This window comes from Parasteatoda tepidariorum, chromosome 2, assembly GCF_982258835.1.
Source record: "Parasteatoda tepidariorum strain Cologne lab strain chromosome 2, Ptep-v5.0, whole genome shotgun sequence".
NCBI lineage: Eukaryota > Metazoa > Arthropoda > Arachnida > Araneae > Theridiidae > Parasteatoda > Parasteatoda tepidariorum.
This window is the reverse complement of record NC_141756.1, coordinates 82,796,146-82,817,213: the sequence shown is the minus strand read 5'-3', so window position 1 is coordinate 82,817,213 and position 21,068 is coordinate 82,796,146. Positions and strand designations below refer to the sequence as shown.

The 21,068-nt window shown below is 30.2% G+C and overlaps 1 protein-coding gene across 1 annotated transcript in view; it reads left to right on the top strand.

Annotated features, from left to right (window-relative positions):
- Positions 1-20,231, top strand: part of LOC107444001 (protein toll) — a 62,307-nt gene extending 42,076 nt beyond the window's left edge. The window contains exons 9-13 of the mRNA XM_087157632.1: positions 1,936-2,250; positions 9,977-10,124; positions 12,138-12,323; positions 15,380-15,509; positions 18,479-20,231. Coding sequence (XP_087013758.1) covers positions 1,936-2,250; positions 9,977-10,124; positions 12,138-12,323; positions 15,380-15,509; positions 18,479-18,758 — 1,059 coding nt within the window. The 3' untranslated portion in view covers positions 18,759-20,231. The remainder of the gene's footprint in view (positions 1-1,935; positions 2,251-9,976; positions 10,125-12,137; positions 12,324-15,379; positions 15,510-18,478) is intronic.
- Positions 20,232-21,068: the final 837 nt, after the last annotated feature.

The following is a 21,068-nucleotide window of genomic DNA, read 5'->3' as shown; positions in this document are numbered from 1 at the left end:
GATTTATGGTGCTTAACCATATATACCTTGTTTTCTTTCAGTAAAGATTGAAAAACTTGGTGAGCAAATTTACCTAGTGAACTGAAGTAACTTAACCCATCAGATGTATCTCAATTCAAAACTGCCTCTCAATTCAATTTCTAAGAATTGTTTCTTTTGCTCCGGTAACATCAGCAAAAATTAACTTCAGAACAGTTGAAAAAGTTATTTATTATTTTTATATATTGTATGAAATTCGTTAAATTATTTTAAAACAATAGTAGGTAATTATTAACAGAAATAATGAATAAAAGTATATAAATTTAAGTACACGAGTCACAATGTTTGAAAAACTTTTGAGAAATCTTCTTCAAAAACAAATTTGCCTCGCCGTTACTTCGGAGATGAATACGGGAACAAATTCAAAACATATTATTGAAAACAAATTCGGTCAAAAAAATGATAGATTCACCTTAGATAAGAAATTTTGTAATTACTATCGTCACTAATGTTAAAAAATTTTCTATATGCGTCATGTATATTAAATATATGCGTCAAAGTTTTTTTCCATGAAATTTCACCACCACTAATTTTCATGCTAGCGCTTTCGAGGATCGAACATTTTGTTCTGCTTCGATAGTTCTTTCTTTACCAGAACTAGTGGCGTCATGAGTCAGCATTAGTTGTCAGTACTTTGTTACAGTTATAACACGATACAGTCTATTACACGATAAGTAGTGAGTAAAGTAGTACTAATTCTTTTTCCTGTGGTGATCTGAAATATGAAAATTCCACTATCGTATTCCTTTATCAGTAACACAAACATGAAAAACTTGCTAACCATTTCTACTAGTCCCACAGATCTAAATTACCGAGGCATTCAAAGTTCTTGATAATAGTCAGTAAGCAAATTGGATATTTTCACATTGACAAGCTTTTACAAAATAAACAAATTCTTGCCCCACGGATCTAAACTGTTGAGGCACTCAAAGCTCTTGATACTAGTCAGTAAGCAAATTGGATATTTTCACATTGACAAGCTTTTACAAAATAAACAAATTCTTGCCCCACGGATCTAAACTGTTGAGGAACTCAAAGCTCTTGATACTAGTCAGTAAGCAAATTGGATATTTTCACATTGACAAGCTTTAACAAAATAAACAAATTCTTGCCCCACGGATCTAAACTGTTGAGGCACTCGAAGTTCTTGATACTAGTCAATTAGCAAATTGGATATTTTCACATTGACAAGCTTTTACAAAATAAACAAATTCTTGCCCCACGGATCTAAACTGTTGAGGCACTCGAAGTTCTTGATGCTAGTCAATAAGCAAATTGGATATTTTCACATCGACAAGCTTTTACAAAATAAACAAATTCTTGCCCCACGGATCTAAACTGTTGAGGCACTCGAAGTTCTTGATACTAGTCAATTAGCAAATTGGATATTTTCACATTGACAAGCTTTAACAAAATTTTAAAAAAATCCTGCCTCATATTACAACTATGCTGCTGTTGTAATGTGGCGTAACAGCAATTAAAAACAGCCCTGAACATTACAACAGCAGTCCTGATTCTGCAGAGCTGTCAATTGCTATTCGTGGTTGAAACTTTTATTTAAAGCTCACAGCGTTGAATCACCGGGTAAAATTGTATGGAAATTTACCTACTAAGTACAATTTTACCATTGAACAGCATAAGGGGAAACCGATTTTTTAATGCTAAAAGTTCGGAAAAAGCTGGGACTAACTTTCAGCGGATTAAAAATCGAGGAAAGTAAACCCAGTTGATGGTAATATGCTTGCTTTTTTCAACTGATAACACCAGTTATATCAATTTATTTAGCGTAATATGATAATGTGGCGTATCAGGGAATTGATAGTAAACCATTCTTGAGCTCGATATTTCGGTAAAGTACCCTCTGTATTCATTCAATACTTTTGTTTATTGTTGCAGGACTCGTTCCATCTGAAGATTAACTTTGAAATGCAGTTCTATGAAGAAAACTCAACAGTTGAAAACTCCATTGCCGTGATAGACACTGTTAGAGGCATTAATCTTTCCAACAACAACTTGGAATCCTTGGAAAATGCGAGATGGCCTTCTGATCTACGACAGCTCTTTTTACACAACAACAAATTACGAAAAATGACGAATGTAATACTCCTCGATTTTCCAGTGCTTCGAAAAGTGTCGTTATCGGGAAATCCGTGGATTTGTGATTGCGACACTGTAGAATTTCGAAGGTGTATTCTGTCAAAAGAAGAAATTGTGAGTGTATATACTGTTTTTATTAAGCTAGTTCACGTAGCTTCAATTTTTCAATTAATTTTTTTTTAATTAACCCTCCTGGCGTCAAGCCCGTTATAACACGGGCACGGTTTCTATGCTAAAAGCGGCTTGCCCGTGTATGCACGGGTTCACGTTCTAGGTCTGGAGCGGCGATCACGTCTTTTTCTGAACTATAATATTTCCTTCCCCCTCAACCTCCTACTGCTCACAAATTGAGAGGCGTATAAGCTGTCATCGTAAATCACTCACTGTTGTGCTAGAATATTTCTGTTTGAATAGATGTGAATAGTTTGCGTTCTTTTTCATGCTTGAACCCCAATCAAACCAAAAGTTTACCTTTAAAAAACAGATTACATTTTTATTTTCTCCAACACTTTCGAAATATTGAATTTTTTTTTTAAAAATATATTCAATGCTTAATTTATTATACTAAATCTTTGAATAAATAAAATCGTTTCGTATTTTTAAATTTAATTAATTTTCGAAAAAGCATTTTTCATTTTAGAGTAAATTGCAGGAAATTATTTCTTGTCTAAACAAATGCAATATTTTATGAACTAATTAATGAATTTTTAATATTACTAATTTTCCATAGTATTTAACTAATTTATTTAAATTAGTTAATTTTTTTAAGTATTATGTTGCTTACAAAAAATTAAAAAAAATTTTATCTGGCAAATGAAAATAACTCTTAAAACACTCTCTCCTCTTTCTGTAATGTTAAAGACTTTCTCGGCATTTTTCTAAAAATCCCATCACTCAAAATACTAGTTTTATTTGTACTTTAGTTTAATGATATTAAAGCATTTTTATGGATAGAGAAAAAATCGAAATTCTTTTCATTAGTAAATACATTTCTCATACATGTGAATATATAAATAAATATTTCAGTAATGATAAATAAGCTTAATAATAAACTCAAATTTCCTTAATAAATAATAATAAAAAAATGTACAAGCTGTTAAAACTCCAAATAACTAAGTGAGTTATAATAAACTAAATATGTATTTCTTTCAAGTCCACAAAATAAATGTAAATATTTTATTCCACTCAAATACGTTTTAACTATACATACATTTAGATATACATTTTAAAGAAAACGATTTTTTTAAAAGTATAACTGATTATATCTATACATCTATATACATCTATATACATAATAATAAAAGCGGCTGTGTGTGTGTGTGTCTGTAATCACAATATATCACCACAGAAGCCTCGCCTAGGCACGAAACTCGACACATAATTGTGTTTTGACATAATGAAGAAGTATTTTTTTTCTTTTTCAAAAATTTGGATTAGTTTTTTAGTTATCAGTCATCTTGTAAGAAAATCTATGCTTTTTCGTCTTCAAAGAGCCATATTCAAAAAACTATTAAAAAATGCATATACTTTTCTCCACTCTTATAAATGCATGCTAATGCGGACCTTACAATTGAAATATTAATTTTCGACAACTTAAACCAATAATATACGAAGCAATTAATAATTTAATTATAAGGTTCGCGTTAGTTTACATTCATCAAAGTGGAGAAAAGTTTAACTTTTGTATTAAAAATGTGGCAACATATTCGATACGTAAATAGAACGCTTCGCTTTGATATATTTGTCGCTGTTCATAATTGTTATAATAAGTTTTTCTTCTTCTTTCCAAGCTCTATTTTTTTTTTCTTAAGCGAAGACGATAATTTTTGTAGCGATATAGAAATAGAAATTGATACCATAGAAAATTATATAGAAATAGAAATTGATACCATAAAAAATTAATTCGTTTTCGTGTTCTTTTCATGTATTTAGCATTTTAGTTGTTTTTTCTTAAGCGTTGTAGCTATATAATATACAAAATAGGAATTTAATTGTTTTTGAAGGAACGATCACACTTTCCTTGGATCTCTTTGGTTTTTCTATTCTTTATTTTAACAGTTTTTATTAAATGTAATTAGTTATTTTCAGAAAGTTTCAGTTTGCAGGTAATCACTTAGATTTTAATATTGAAATTTCATGATTTGCTTTCATAGTAATTGTTGTTCTAAAGTATTCGTTGACTTCTTAAAAACCCGATTACTGACATGGCAGAACCGCCTTCCAAAAAACTTTGTATTTTGTCAAAGAAAAAGATATTAAGAGATTCTCAAAGAAGAAGAAGGGCCCAAGAAACGTCTGTGGAACGTCAAAGAAGGATGGAACATGACCGAATTTCGACAAGCAATTCTAGAACCCAAGAAGTATCAGAGAAACGTCAAAGAAGATTAGAAGAGGTTTCAGTTATTGGCCAATGATGATTTCGAAAGCAACTTTTGTACGCTTTTACAATTTCTGAGGCCTTTTTTATAAAAAAAAAAAAGTAACACGTCTCCACCTGATAGTTATATTATAGGTTAGGGTACCATAGGCCTTAGGTTACCATAGCAAAGTTACATCTTCAAACATCCTCAAGAGCTATAACACATCTGCAACAGAACTGGATATGAAGACAAAATTGCAGGACAGGAACACTTTAATTGTCTACTAATCTTCAGATTTCCTGCTATGTTTTAAAAAACTTTATTTGTGAAAACCTTCAGCGTGGCGGACAGCTGGGCGCCTTTGGCGGCTAATTTAAAATATTTAAGTAATCGTTGTGAAAATTCCAGTAACTAAAATAAAATATTAAAATCATTGCACATTTTATATACTTTAATTGTTGGAACACTTGCAAACAAGATTTTTTTTCTTTCAAAAAGATGTTTTATTTTTAATTAAATTCATCATTAATTTGATTCAAAGTACAATTTTTTCTATAATATAATTCGAAATCCAAATAAAAGTGTTTGTAAACTCAAGGGTTAAGCTCGAGTTGTGTTGTAATTATCATGTTTGTACATATTCAGGAAACCTGGAAAGTAATGACGCTTCGGCGCATTGAATATTCGATAGTCTTAAAAATCCCTTTTTTTACGATCCGGAATTGAAGGGTTGTTGATAACGAAGATGAATACATTTTTGATGAAAAATAAAATCTTGGTAACAAATATCAAGTGCATCAAAATGACATTAATTTCAGATCTCCCTAATATTTCACGAATTTAAAAAGTTGTTCAATCCAGATGGGCGGAAACAACCAACGTAAGTATTACAGTACTGACATTCGTACTAAAATATGCATCGATTGATTGTCTGAAATCTAAAGTAGATGATTATATGATGTTTTTGTTAAGTTATTAAAATAGTTTTCAGAAGTTTAATTTGAAATGGGGGTACGCAAAGCGATAAACAAACCCTTATTGTGATGTAAATATAATCTAGACAATACTTATCATACTAGTGTCCAGATATCATACTAGTTATCATACTAGTGTCCATACGAGTTATCATACAGTTTCATCTAAAGGGCACGTTTTCTTTTCTGCTCATGGTCAAAAATACTGTAAAAGGTGATCTTAAAAAATGGGCGTATAGTACTAAAAGTGTATTGCAGAAGTTAGAGAAATGCAGAGAAGATTTGTCACTATATTTTCTGCAATTCAATTAAAGTCTAAACTTCGACTGCGAAAAACAAAAAACTTAAAATAAGAGCTTAAATAAACTTAAAACAAAAAATAAGAATAAAAGTAAGCTAGAATTAAAAATAAAACATAAATGAACTTAAATAAAGTACATGACAATTCTGCGAACTTAACAAGTAAAATAATCGAAGTAATGAATAAAATTTATGATTAAAAGTCACGGAAAATAAAATTCAATAACACTCTGCAACAAAATATCCATTTTACCTCATCAGTAATCTTTCGATGCATTTTGTATGCAGAATTTGCTTTTGGAATAAAAATTAACTCGTTACTTGAATAAAAAGTTCTAAAAATATTTGGCTACTAAAATGGAAGGCATTACGTTATTTTTATTCTTTGGAATTGTATATTTTTGAATTTGTAAAACATAATCCAACAAATCATATGTTTAAAAAAAAACGATAGCAAGTTTTTGTGCCCAACCAAAATCTCAATTTCATTCATAATCCACAACATTCATAAATATATTGCTATTTATTATAAATACAATATTTTTAAAATATTACTCTTATGAATAGTTAATATGACTATTAAGGGTTACAAGTTTTATTATTCTAAATATATTTTACCCCATATAAATTAAAATCACAGATAACATAATTTAATGTTAGTTTTCTTAAGAATAATTTTCTTTTAAAAAAATTTTTAAATTTAATTTTTCTAGAAAATAAAAAGTTGTTATGACCTTTAATTTATTGATATTTGACCGAAGTAATGCAGAAAATTTTACTTTCCTTATATCAATAAATTTTTCTGCTTATGTTACATACGTTCTTTGATTTTTTACTGCTAAACTGCGCACTATAAAAAGTAAAAAAAAAAACTAAAAAAAAATCCTATATTTATTTTATATGCTATTTCCAATTTTGAAAAAAAAAATTATTTTTTTTTTTTAAAAAAAAGCATTTTTGATGTTATTTTATTGCTATACAAAAGGTGTGCATAATCATAGTACCTTTTCTTATGTCAAAGCATTTTTATGTCATAACCATTAGTTCTAATTCTTGTCAGTTTGTTTCAATGAAGAAGAAACGCAGAACAACATTTTTTTCTACTAACAGATAGGGAGAGAAAGTGATGAAATCCTTTTAACACATTCTTTAAATTTTTCACGAACTATATTATATAAACCGAAAACAATTATTGTTGTTTGTTATTTACCATTGTGTTTATTAGTCGCCATTTTTTACTAGTGTGGAAAAGCTGATTCCGTGGAGCAACATGGTGCAAAGAGATGAATTTAAAAAAAAAAAATCGATATTAAATATTTTAAACCAATACTATCGAAAATTTTTGTATAACTACGTTTATTTTTGTATATTTAAATTCTGTTACTTCCACGTGATTTTTTTTCCAAATATATATCATTGCATGATCTATATTGTTAAAATCATTCCTTTGAATTTAACAGCAATGGACAAAACTACAAAGAATCATTATATTTACTTGTAAAATAATATTCTTGCAACAATTCCTGTACTGATATTTATTCTTTGTATGTAAAATTTCATAAAGTTACGGATTTTTTTAAGCTTTATTATTGATAATACCCTATAAAATAAAATAAGAAAATTTACAATAAAAAATGCAGTTTTGCTTAACTTGTGTATATACAAGTATAAAAATTTATATTTTTAGTCAATTTTATAAAGTGTAATATGAACAGCTTTTACTTAAATATTTAAAAGAAGAATTAAGAATAAATTATCCAAATAACTTGAAATTCAATACGAGCACTATTTAAAGAGTATTAACGTACATTAAAAAGTTTTAAGTACGTTTTTAACAATATTCCATCTTTAGAACAGCAGCGTTTAGCGAAAGCTTTTTTTTTACTTAATTTCAAAGAAAAAGAGAAATAAAACGGGAATTAAATAAATAATATCTATTAAACAGCAGTTATTTTTCTAATCGAACATTATTGAAAAAATACTCATTAATTATTTTTTTAAATTTAAAAATATCATTAATATACTTAAAAGATAAATATGACTTTTTACTAGCTTGTATATCAACGAAATTGTACTTTGAATTCGGAAATGAGGCAATTTAAAATGCACACGCATTTTTTAAAATAAAAAACTTAGACGGTAGCCACAAATGTATCTGGGAAATGAAAGAAATCACAGGAAACAGGAAGGAAAAATAATCAATCACAAAAATCTATTCAGCTCCATTTCATTGAACATTCCTTTCATGTTATATTTCTGTATATCATTCTGAAAAAGCTGAGGATAAGAAAGAATGTAACATAACCTGAGAGTCAGGCCCGTAGCCAGGGGGGGGGGGGACCGTCGGGACAAATCCCCCCCCGAAATTCTGGGATTCAAACTTTTTAGTCTTTCTTTGAGCCTCTCAGTAAAAAGAGAAACAAAAACTGTCGAATCAAACCTTTTATTAACTAACTTTATTAACACTAATAATACCATAACGGGTCAAATGACCCATTTTGAACTTTTGCATTGAAAATGCACGTATCATTTTATTACTTCTGCAAATTTGCAAACATTCTGCAAACATTTTTTGTTTTATAAGCTTATCGATATCGATACAGATTGCTTATCGTATTGTAGCAGGCCTAAAAGCGGGACGGAAAAGAGAAAATACTGGTAGAAGAACTATTTCAATATTAGATAATATTCGGGAGGAGTTAATCTATTCTCAACAATAACAATTCACCGTAAGGAAATTTTTCACGGCGAAGAAGCAATTCAATATAAAAATTGCATCCGTAAAAACAATTGGTAGTTATAGATTTTTATTATTCTGGGAAAAAAAACCAAAAAAATTAAATTTATTTGTTACCAGTTTTTACTGTTGTCCGTCTCGATATACATGGTCTTTCAGCCCTGTACTGTAGTCGGTAAGCTGCACATTTTTGCAAAGACTGTTGCTTAAAGTATTTCAATCAAAATAGCTGAGAATAATTTCAAGAAAATATCAAAATTTTAGATGATTGACATTTCTGTGTAAGAAAAAATGACGAAAACTAATAGTTTTGGTAAGTAGCTTATATTTTATTTTGATAGCTTTACTTCATTTCTGAATAACTGCTAGTTTTTACCTAGAAAAATGTCGAGCAAAGGTCGGAACAATCAAAACAGTCAAGTTCTTTGAAGAAATAATATTAATCATGAGAATGATAATTCTTATATGTTCTTATAATTATAATAATTATAGAAATAATAATAATTAGAAGAAATATGTTTGCTGAAAATGTACAATGGAACCGCTCTATATATGTAAAAAATGCGTTGAGCAATGAATTAAAACTTCTTATTCTTTGTGTTTGTAATACATAAAAATTGCCAACATACAATTTTGTTTAATTAAAATAAAGTTTTTTAATTTATTTACTTCCTAAGATCCATATTTCATACATTCCATCAAGAAACATAAAGTCCGGTCATTTGACCGGCTATGGTTGAAATAGGTATACATAAAGTAATGGTATGTTTAGTGTTTAGCATATTTCGGAATATTCCGGTTTGTCCTAAAAATGTAATCAAAAAATTTTCTTCAAATCCCCGTCGCATGTCTTTGTTTACAAATTGATTATAATTATTATGTAATATTAATTGAAAAATAATTAATATGTAATATTTTTTAATTACTAGTTTAACTTTTGCAAACAACAGAATAAACAATATTTGTTTCAATGTTTTCCCCCTACTTTGCATGTCTGAAACCGTCCTTGCTTCTTACCATATCCCCCCCCCCCGAAAAAAAATCCTGGCTACGGCCTTGCTGAAAGTAATTATCTTACCAGAACGAAAGAATTGCTTGATATTTCAGAGAAAAGTGTAAGATTGTATGAAGTTCAACAACGACTTTCAGAAAAGTGAATCACGAAACACAATTCATCCATCAAACTGTCCACCCTTGACCACCTAGACCGATAATCACCCCTTTTAACCACAAATTGAAGCAGAAGGGGGAAAGCATACCTTTTGTCCGACCCTCGACACTTTTGGTAGCATCTTTCTAAAATGTGTCTGCTGCTTGAAGTAAGAAACTAAGAGAGAGGGGAAACGCCAGGAGGGTTAATAGCGATTTCCACCTCTTTTATGTGAAATGCCATCAAGTTGTAGTTGCCATCAATCGTGATGTTATAAATCATTCCTTTTCTCAAAAGTTTGTAAATTTATCTATTTCAGATATTGGATGGGAACCAAACATTGTGCGGTAAATCTGACGAGTCGGGAAACAATGCATTGGAAGGAAAAGCTATATGGACACTGGATGACAGGGATCTATGTCCTACATTTATAGGATTGTATTTTTCTATTGGATTTGGTTTGATTGGTAAGTTCTTATTGGTAACTACTAAACGAACCCCGCAGGGACATAATTAGGGATAAGATCTGTATGATCCCTTTATACACTATCTACCAATAAGTATTTGGACACCTATGCAATTGACTATATCAGTTGTCCTGAGATACGTCACGCCCGCCGCCGGTAAATATCATGTAGGGAACAACACAGGCATTAGTCCCTTGCAAGATGCCTATTGCACTATTTTGGATGACAATGTGCTTCCTACATTGCGGTAGTTTTTTGTGGTGGACCCCTGCTACTTCTAGGACGACAATGACAGCTGTCATGTTGCAAGGGTCACCAAGGCTTGGTATGGTGCCAATGGGGTTAATCAAATGGACTGGCCTGCTCAGAGACCAGACCTGAACTCTATCTAGAACCTCTGGGACGAGTTGGATCGCCGAATTAAGGGGTGTACTACCCGTCCAAAATCAGTGAAGGAACTTACATGTCTTCTCCAAGTCGAGTGGAAGAAAATACCGCTAGCCGTCACACAAGGACATGTAGAAAGTATGCCCCGGATGGTTCGAGCTGTAACTGCTTCTCGTGGAGGCTCTACCAGCTATTGATTATGAATAAAGTTTTTCTTTTCAATCACGCGTGTCCAAATACTTATTGGTAGATAGTGTATTTCGCTCAGTGTAGAAACTCCTTGATATTACTAATGAGGGGAAAAAAGTTTTAGGCAAGCATCGAATCCTAGTGAAATTTTTTATCCTAATAAGAAAGTTTAAATTCTGGGAAGTTCATGTTTTAAAACTATTGGATTTCGGCCTACTTCCCTAAATTGTTAATATGGAATATACATATCATCAAACTTAAAATATTTTCATGTGTAAAATGCTCATAAAACAATAATGTTGCATATTTGTTAATATTTGTATAGTTTCGTAAATACTCTTTGTTTATGTGGCTAAATAACTCAGACGGACCCTATATAAGCAGTTTAATTATAAAATTTCCTAGAAAACTGTGTAATTCTATTGTAAATAAGATGGAAATCGTGCCTAATGCATTTCCTATGGAATGCTCAATTTGGAGCCATTTTTGCCGACTTGATGACTTGGCGATACTTGATGGGCATTTTGGTGACAAAATGATAAAGGACGATAGTTATATATAAATTGTAATAAATAAATTTTCAAACGTTAGCGTAATTCTAACGTAATTTAGAGAGAAAATAACGCCTTATGTATTTCAATAGCAATGCTTAGCTGTGGGTCATTTTTGTCAACTTTGCTATACTTGGCGGCCATTTTTACGAGAAAATGATATTTATGGAAACTTCGAGTTTCAAAAAAATAGGACCAATATTTGCGGAGTTATACGAGAACCGTCTGGAATCACGTCTTAATTTATTATAAATAGGAGTGTGCTTCGGTGCTAAGCCTATATAAATAGGAGTGTGCTTTGGTGCTACCCCATAAAATAAAAATAAAAATTATTTTTAAAGTTTTTTTAAAGGAAAAATATTAGATTGAAAATATACTATCAAGTGAAAAACGCACCTGTGAAGTTCCTATGAAAACGAAATTGAGCTTAAATTAAAGAGCCTTGTTGAAAGCCTTGTATAGGGTAAAAATTAACTGCCACTTCTGCCCCTGCGGTAAAATATGTCCCATTAAAGTTTCAGTTCTTTTACTTTTGAACTAATAAAAACTTTCCAGCTCTTGTAGAATTGTAGCTGAATAGTAAGGTTTTCCGCTTTCTAAAAGAGTGGCCGGGGAGGTGGTTCAAATCACAGTTATAAAAAGTTAGATTTTAATTTAAACATTTAACAGATTAATTTTAACAGTTATACTTGAACTTTATCTCTCGATTTCTGTTATAAAAAGGTGGGTAGCTAGAATGTTTTATTAAATTCATAGATGATTATTATTTAGTTTGATTTTTGGAAAAAATTAAATTTTTTTGAAAAAAAAAGATATCGAACTTTTTTTATTTTTCAGTGAAAATGTTTGGATTATGTGTGATTTCCAAATGTTTTTCTTTCAACAGCTTTTTCCTTGGTCATCACCGTTTTGAAGATTGTCCACACAAGGTATGAAAAGGATATTAAGGTGTGGCTATACTCACATGGTATCAAGTGGGTTAAAGAAAAAGATATCGACAAGGATAAAAAGTATGATGCTTTTATATCATACAGCGATAAGGATTTCGATGCAGTACAGAACCTCATTCGCAGTAAGAACTTTTCATAATTACTTTAGTTCCCGGTATGTCGAACTTTTATAAACTTAATTATTCGTTTTCATCAAAATCGTCTTGCAAAATTGTTCTTAAAAATTAATGCTTTTTTAACATCGATGAAATATAATGATTAACATTTACTCAATTATTCTTTTTCATCAAAATCGTCTTGCAAAATTGTTCTTAAAAATTAATGCTTTTTTAACATCGATGAAATATAATGATTAACATTTACTCAATTATTCTTTTTCATCAAAATCGTCTTGCAAAATTGTTCTTAAAAATTAATGCTTTTTTAACATCGATGAAATATAATGATTAACATTTACTCAATTATTCTTTTTCATCAAAATCGTCTTGCAAAATTGTTCTTAAAAATTAATGCTTTTTTAACATCGATGAAATATAATGATTAACATTTACTCAATTATTCTTTTTAATCAAAATCGTCTTGCAAAATTGTTGTTAAAAATTCATGCTTTTTTTAACATCGATGAAATATGATGATTAACATTTACTCAATTATTCTTTTCAATCAAAATCGTCTTGCAAAATCGTTCTTAAAAATTAATGCTTTTTTAACAACAATGAAATATGATGATTAACATTTACACAATTATTCGTTTTCATCAAAATCGTCTTGCAAAATTGTTCTTAAAAATTAATGCTTTTTTAACATCGATGAAATATAATGATTAACATTTACTCAATTATTCTTTTTCATCAAAATCGTCTTGCAAAATTGTTGTTAAAAATTCATGCTTTTTTTAAAATTGTTGTTAAAAATTCATGCTTTTTTTAACATCGATGAAATATGATGATTAACATTTACTCAATTATTCTTTTCAATCAAAATCGCGCTGCAAAATTGCTCTTAAAAATTAATGCTTTTTTAACATCGATGAAACATGATGATTAACATTTACTCAATTATTCTTTCTTATCAAAATCGTCTTGCAAAATTGTTCTTAAAAATAATGCTTTTTTAACATCAATGAAATAGTATGATTAACATTTTAAACATCATGTTTTGAGATAGAAACTTAGGAACGCTATTATAGATTTTAGAGTAAAGCATGAGAATTTTTTTAAATTTTACTATTTGGCTATCAAGGAATGCAAAGCCATGTGTCCCTTTTCTACAAAACATTAAGCTGCTTTATAAAAAGCAATTAAAGAGTTTCAAAAAGGATAAAAGCCTGTGATTATTTAAGAGCCAAAATATATCAAAAAGAAGCAAAATTTTCTTTGTAAAACTAACAGAGAGTAATTGACAATGTATTCTTGTTTTCATGATTGTATGTATTCTTTCTTCTTCCTTTTCGATTTAATTTTGAATATTTAAAGTATCTATAGTACACAAAAATAATATCAATTAACCATATATTTAGTGGAATAAATAGGATTTATGTGGAGTCTGTAGGGCATATATCAATAATGTTAAAATTGACTTTTTTTGATGTACCTTTTCTAAGAAACTATGCATGATAGCTCTTTGAAATTTTTTTTTTTGGGGGGGGATAATGGAGATTATATTAGTTATAAGCTGTGAGTGTTTTTGATTGAGAATTACGAAACTTTTTAAAAAATTAAAAGTTCTCAGTTCATATTGTTCAAAACGTTTTTTGCCAAAGATATATATTAAAAGTTATCACAGTGTGAACATGTACAAGTAAATAATCTGAGAAAAAAAACTGAAGCAATATCTTGTTTAGATAATAAGAAAAGCTAAATCTAAAAAGGTCATCTTAGCATTATTGGTAATACGTCTTACTGATTCACCTTAAAAACTATGATAGCCCTACTTTTTACTTTTATCAAGCGATTTATGCTATTACATGATAAATAAATTATTTTTTTTTATTAAAATGTTATTTATCTTGCTAAGAAGAAAATCAATCTGTTTCCGATTCTCAATCTAATTTCTGATTGCATTGTACCCTTTTATTAGGTTTTACTATTTTACATTTAATATTTGAATATACACTGAAGAGCCATTACATTATGACCACCCTCCATCCATAACAATGGGCTCGCCCAGGTTTTCATGGTTTCTCGCCCAGGAACAATGTTTTCATGAGGCACATTAAGACCCATAATCCTCATAGAACAATCCTTGACGTCTGTAAGCTACTTGAACATAGTTGCAGACCAGGTTCACCCATTCATGGCTACAGTTTTTCCTGCGGGGGATGGTGTTTACCAACAGGATAATGCACCATGTCAGAAGGGTCGAATCGTCATGGATTGGTTCGAGGAACATTCCAGTGACTTTCAAGTCATGTCTTGGCCCCCAAATTCACCTGACCTTAATCCAATAGAGCATTTGTGATCCTACTTGGAAAACCAAATTCGTGCTGCCACGCTACCCCCTCGCAATGTGAAGGAAATGCAGGACCAGTTGGTGAGCGCTTGGTACCAGATACCTCAGACTACCTATCAGCACTTTGTGGAATCAATGTCACTGCGGGTGCTAGCAGTTTTGAGGGCAAAAGGTGGTCCTACATGTTATTAGCAGGATGGTCATAATGTAACGGCTCTTCGGTGTATATATATGAAATTTTTTAAGCTTCCTTTTTTCACATAATAAAATAAATTTTATGGCACTTTTACCTACGAAACTCATCTTCGAAATCAGATAAATTGTAACTTAAGCACATAAAGTTGTGGTCCCGTAATCAAAATTATTTAGGAGTTAGTTTTATTCAATATACAGAGGAGATGCATTAAATTAAATAAGAAATAAAAATAAAAATTTATAAAACTTGGCAATAATGTTTCTTTTTTTTAATTCTTATGTACTCTATATATAAATGTTGCTTATCAGTTAATTAAATTGCTATTAAAATGAAAGATTATTAATGATTTGCTAATGGGTATTTTACATTAATAATAAAATTAGCTCTTGCATACCTTGTGAAGAAAAAACCCATTCCAAATTTAAAATAGTTCAATAATTTTTAAGCATAATTAATTAAATAAATTAGGTTAAAATATTTTAACTTCAAAAATTTTAGTAGTAAATAGACAAATAACACTTCTTTTTACAGCAATAGAAGCCAAGCAACCAATGAGCAGACTTCATTTTCACTTTAGAGACTTCTTGGGCGGAGCTCCGATTGAACAAAACATAATACATGCTGTTCAAAATTCGAAAAGAACAATAGTTGTGCTCTCAAAGTAATGTTTCATTTTCCTATTACTATTTTTTTTAAATGTCAATCGTAAATTATAAGATATCCAAATTTAGAAAATTAAAGGCCAAGCGGGACAGTCGTTTAAAGCTGCAGCGCATAGGTCTTTTACATCCATTGTAGACAAAAGAATTATTAATGAATTTAGAGTTCAGTTGACAGAATACTATCGTTAACAGGGTTTTTTGAAGCACTTTTCACCAAGGAAAATAAAAAAAAGCTTCAGTTTAAGTGCCTTAGTTTTGAAGCAAAGCTAGAATTCAAAACTATATATGCCATATTACCGCGAAGAATTATCAGGGCCTTAGAGCGGACAATTAACTTAAATATTTTAAAAGTTATTAAACTTTTCTTGAAAACCACTCAATTAGGCGAAATTTTTACACCAAGATGAAAACTATCAAACGATACCTTATTCTATTTTTTTGCAATCTTTTATAAGCCCATGTAATACAGCATTGGAGTAAGTTTTTACATATTAAGGAATTAGAACACAAGCACTTTTTATTTTTTCAAAACTGTGGGTTTTCTCCATAGTGACGTTTTACGCCATTTTCAAAATAATCCCATGGGCACTGGCTAAAGATAGCCTGAACTTGACCAAACAGTCATAAGTAATTGTTACAAACGCAACAATAGTTCCAAAAACAGCATATTATTCGCAAAATAGTATCATTTCAAGAGGCAACAGAACCTACGAAAGACAACCTTAAAAAATGCTCCTTTTTTTATTATCTAATAATTGATTTAATGATTGGATCTTCACTTTCAGGGACTCAATCTTAATGGCTCGAGAGGTTACCTCAAATATGTTAATTAATTAGTACAAAAGATATTTTAAGTTACAGTAAACATATTATTTCTTTTTATTTTGATTTTCTTGTCGGAGATAAGAGTTTCGATATTATCTAACTCCTTTATTTTTCTACATTTTATAGTGTTAGTTATTGCCTCTTAAGCCACTGAAATCTTTCGTACATAAAAAACACCTTTTTTTAGTCAGAATTTTCTATGATTTAAGAAAAAAAAACAAAAAAGTTACAAACCATGCGATGGATTAGAATTTTTCATAGTAAATTCCGTTTTCTTAATTTTTTATAGTTTTAAGGTTATCAAGGATTTCTTAATAGTGTATATCTTTAGATACCATCACTTAAGTCAAAAATTCCATTAAAAAATATTTTATTTTATTTCATAACCGTCGTTGAACATCCGATCCAATTTTGAGTTTACGATTACCAATTTTCAACTCCGTTGCCTTGTTATTTTGAACCCAATCCAGAAGGCAAGGGAACTCTTGTATAGTATTGGACAAGTATACAAGAGACTCTAACCCATGATTCGTCTACCACCAAGGATATTTTACGTTAACACTGTTGTCAGTGCGCATCAAACAGCCTTCGCTGGGATTCGAATGTGGGTCATCTCATTGGGAGGCGAATGCTCCTTCCCCTGAACATGGGTGAAAGCCCTTATATAGCAAGACGGAAAAGAGAAAAACCTGGTACGTAAAACATTTCATTACGGCATTTTTTTCGAAAAAAATGAAATATCTGTAACTATCAAGATTTCTTTTACAATTCTGGCAAATATATAAAACTGCTTCTTTTCCAAGATAAAGTAGATATTGCTGAAAAATTTAAAAAAAGAATAAGTAAACTCCTCCCCAAAACTAGCTATAGCTGAAATGGTTTTACTACCAGCCTTTCCTCTTTTCCGTCTCACTTTCACCCCTGCCCCTGAACCACCACGGCTCCTTATAAAAAATTTTACTTTACAACCGTCGTTGTACAGTCGACGTAATTGCTTGGGTTTACGACTATCAATGTTGAACTCCATAGCCTTGTAATATTGAACCCAATCCTGAGGACAAGAGAACTCTTGCATCAAGTATTGGGAGAAATTTTGCCTTCGTGAAGAACTTTTTGGTGGAACTTACCCGCATTTGTGTTACAGGGCGAGGAAAGCCACCAAAACCCTCACCTAACAGCAAGGGGACTCTAACCTATAATCCATTAACCATTGAGGATATTTTACTTCAGCATTGGGAATACGGAATTCGTATCGGTCAGCTATCGCTAGGATTCGTACCCGGTTCACTTCAATGGAAGGCGAACGCTTTATTCCCTAAGCCAGCACGACTCTTAAAAAAACATTGCACCATATGAGAGATTTTACTTTCGTTTTTATCAGAGTGTATGAGGCATTGATATCCGTCAACAAGGGTTCTACGCAAATCTGGTATGTGTGTGACTAATCCCCTCACTGTCTAGCGGCAGCTAGACATTATCAGTGAGTCCAGACACTCTCAAAAAATCCAGGGCAAGCAAAGGATCCGTCGCGAAAGTCTCCTTAGAAATGTGAAGACAAGCCAGAATGTGCTCCGGGGACGCATTCTCCACTCTGCACGTAGCACAAGCCGGTAAAACCCTGTTGCCATTGTAAAAGGAGCCCACTCCTCAGGTGGCCGCTGGCAAATCTCGACAACGCCGTCTGGTCTGCTCTATTGCAAGAAAGGCCAATGGAGCCCCCCTGGACATCACGACAATACCAATCATGAGATGGAGGAGACTTTAAGTCATTGTTTTTCCTGATAGCTCGTCAAAAGTCCGTGAGGCAACTGAATACAATGGCCCAATCGAGCCCTGCTTTGCCAAGTCGTCAACGACCTCATTTCCGTAAATCCCCACATGCGAGGGAATCCATTGGAGGTGCACTTCGTGAACCACAGCAATCTGTCTAAGTAATTTCAAAATAGAATTGGGTATTATAATTATAATCATTCTTCAGATAAGAATCTATTTTAAATAATTAAATGTTACTTGTGGGATTAATTTCTCATATAGAGCGTAAATATCATATTTATTTATTATTCAAGAAACATCAGCTTTAATTAATCATCTAATTGTTTTTCTTCTTCTGTTATTAGATTTAAAAGAAATTTTATATTTGCAGGAATTACCAAGAAAGTGAATGGTGCATATTTGAGTTTCAGCGCGCCCGTAGCCAAACTCTAAAGGATAAGGTAAACCGTATACTGATCATCAGAATGGGAGAATTACCAGATAATTTGGATGATAATATCAAAGCACATTTGAAGAGTACGACTTATCTCATTTGGGGAGAAAAATTCTTCTGGGAGAAACTTTTTTACGCGCTGCCAACATCTGGTCAGAAAAATGATAAGATTAGCAGCAGTGACTTCAATTCTAAATCATGCCTGGTGGGCATTTAAAGTATTTGATTAGTCTAAAAACTTAGAAGAAACTGAAAACTTAGAAACTTCATTAATAGTATTATAAAATCATGCTTAGCATAAAGTAGTTTGCTATGACATATTTTGAGAACTTTCTGTCAATTTAAATTTTTACGATGTACGATTTTTTAAGTTGTGTTGTCTCGTTGGATCTTTCTTTTGAAGATTGGGATTCATAATCAGCAAACTTAGGGATTTGTGCTGATTGTTTGTTAAATTGCTGATTGGTTTCGAAAAATAGATAAGGAACATAAAACACAAAATTTATTATTTGTCGAACTTCGTTTAAATGTCTATATTCAGTTTAATATGGCTCTTAAAATGCCTTAGTCCAAATTTTTAAAGTCATTCAAAAAAAATTTTTTTTAACAAGCATAATTTCTTTCTTTTTCATATTTGTTTAAATAAAACCTTTAGGTATTAATGTAATATCCGAAATCAGTGTGTTCGAGGCTTCAAACTCTTATTTTTTGCAAACTCGGATATTTATTAAATTCATAAAAAAAAATAAATAATAATAATAAATATAAAAAAAACATTTAGTAATATCATGTCATGTGCAAATTATGTGCAATCTAAATATCATGTGTATAATTTCTTGGATAAGTCTAAAATCAAAATTACACATAATCTATTAAAAATATTTGAATCCTACTGTTCTTTTAGATATAATGTTTCCCTGAATTTTGATTTTTTTTCATACATAAGTAACTTCGTAACTTCTTGATATATCATACTTTTGCTGGAAAAATTATCGGTACTATCAAAACTGTAAAGTTATAATTGATTGTCTTGTGAAAGTAAGATCATATATCTATCATTGTAATTATCATATACATCTTTTTTAATACCATATACATTTTTTGTAGTATCATATACATCTTTTGTAATATCATGTACATAATATCTTGTAAAAATATGTATTTCTATAAGGTTGGTTGTGTTCTTGTATTGTGTTCCTAGATTTAGTTTATTAAATATTTGCATAATTTAAAACTGAAAGCTGTCATTGTTTTAACAGAAATATACCATTTTTTTTTCATTTTTTCTAGTATGTATTTTTTTTTATTTATTTTTTTAGAAATAACCTTTACTACTGCAGAATTTCCGTAGTTTCAAAAATAATTTCCCTTGTGGTACCGAAGGTATTTTATAAATATTTTAATAAATTAAAATAAAAATAATTTTCTCCACATCTACATGTGAATGTACTATCAAAACTATAAAGCTATAATTGATTGTCTTGTGAAAGTCAGTTAAGATCATTTATCTATCATTGTAATTCTAATATACATCTTTTTTAATACCATATACATCTTTTGTAGTATCAAATACATCTTTTGTAATATCATGTATATAATGTCTTGTAAAAATATGTATTTTTATAAGGTTGGTTGTGTTCTTGTATTGTGTTACTAGATTTAGTTTATTAAACATTTGAATAATTTGAAACTGAAAGCTGTCATTATTTTAACAGAAATATACCATATTTTTCTAAATTTTTTCTAGTATGTATTTTTTTAATTAATTTTTTTAGAAATTTTACTTTTCTTCTATTATTTTATAGACTTCTTTATCCATAACCTATGTTACTACAGAATTTACGTAGTTTGAAAAAAAATTCCCCTTGTATTAGCGAAGGTATTTTATAAATATTTTAATAAATTAAAATAAAAATAATTTTCTCCTCATCTACATGTGAATGATTTAAACAGATATATAAAGGGCAAAATGAAGTAGAAAAATTTCTATCTCTTAAGTTTTGACAAAAGGTTTGTAAAAATTCTGTTTGCATTAGAAAATCCTGCTTTAATTTATTACTGTTGGGAAGAAATATTTTTCACAACGCATAACTAAAGGAAACAAAAGAGCTAGTTTGCACAAAAATAAATAAATAAATAAAAATTAATGATATTAAAAAAATTTATGTAGTTAAAAGTTTTTGATTTTGTTAGAATTTTAAGGATTTTTTTGTGTGTGAAATTGTGTGTTTTGTTATTTTTGAAAAATAAATAAATAAATAAAAATAATATTAATTTTCGGGTAAAATTCAAGATCAATTGGATTGTTTCTAAAAACTTGAAAAATCAGAAAGAAAACGCTATGATTGTCAACGAGTAGGGTTGCTAACTGAGAAAATAATATAACAATGTTTTTAAAATTATCAATGTTTACAGACAGCAACTACGCGGGGCAAGCTGAAGATAAAATAAATCAAACCTGTGCAAATATTTCTGATGAAATGATCTACAGCGAAAAATTTGGTTTAATAGTTTTCCCAGTCAGCAG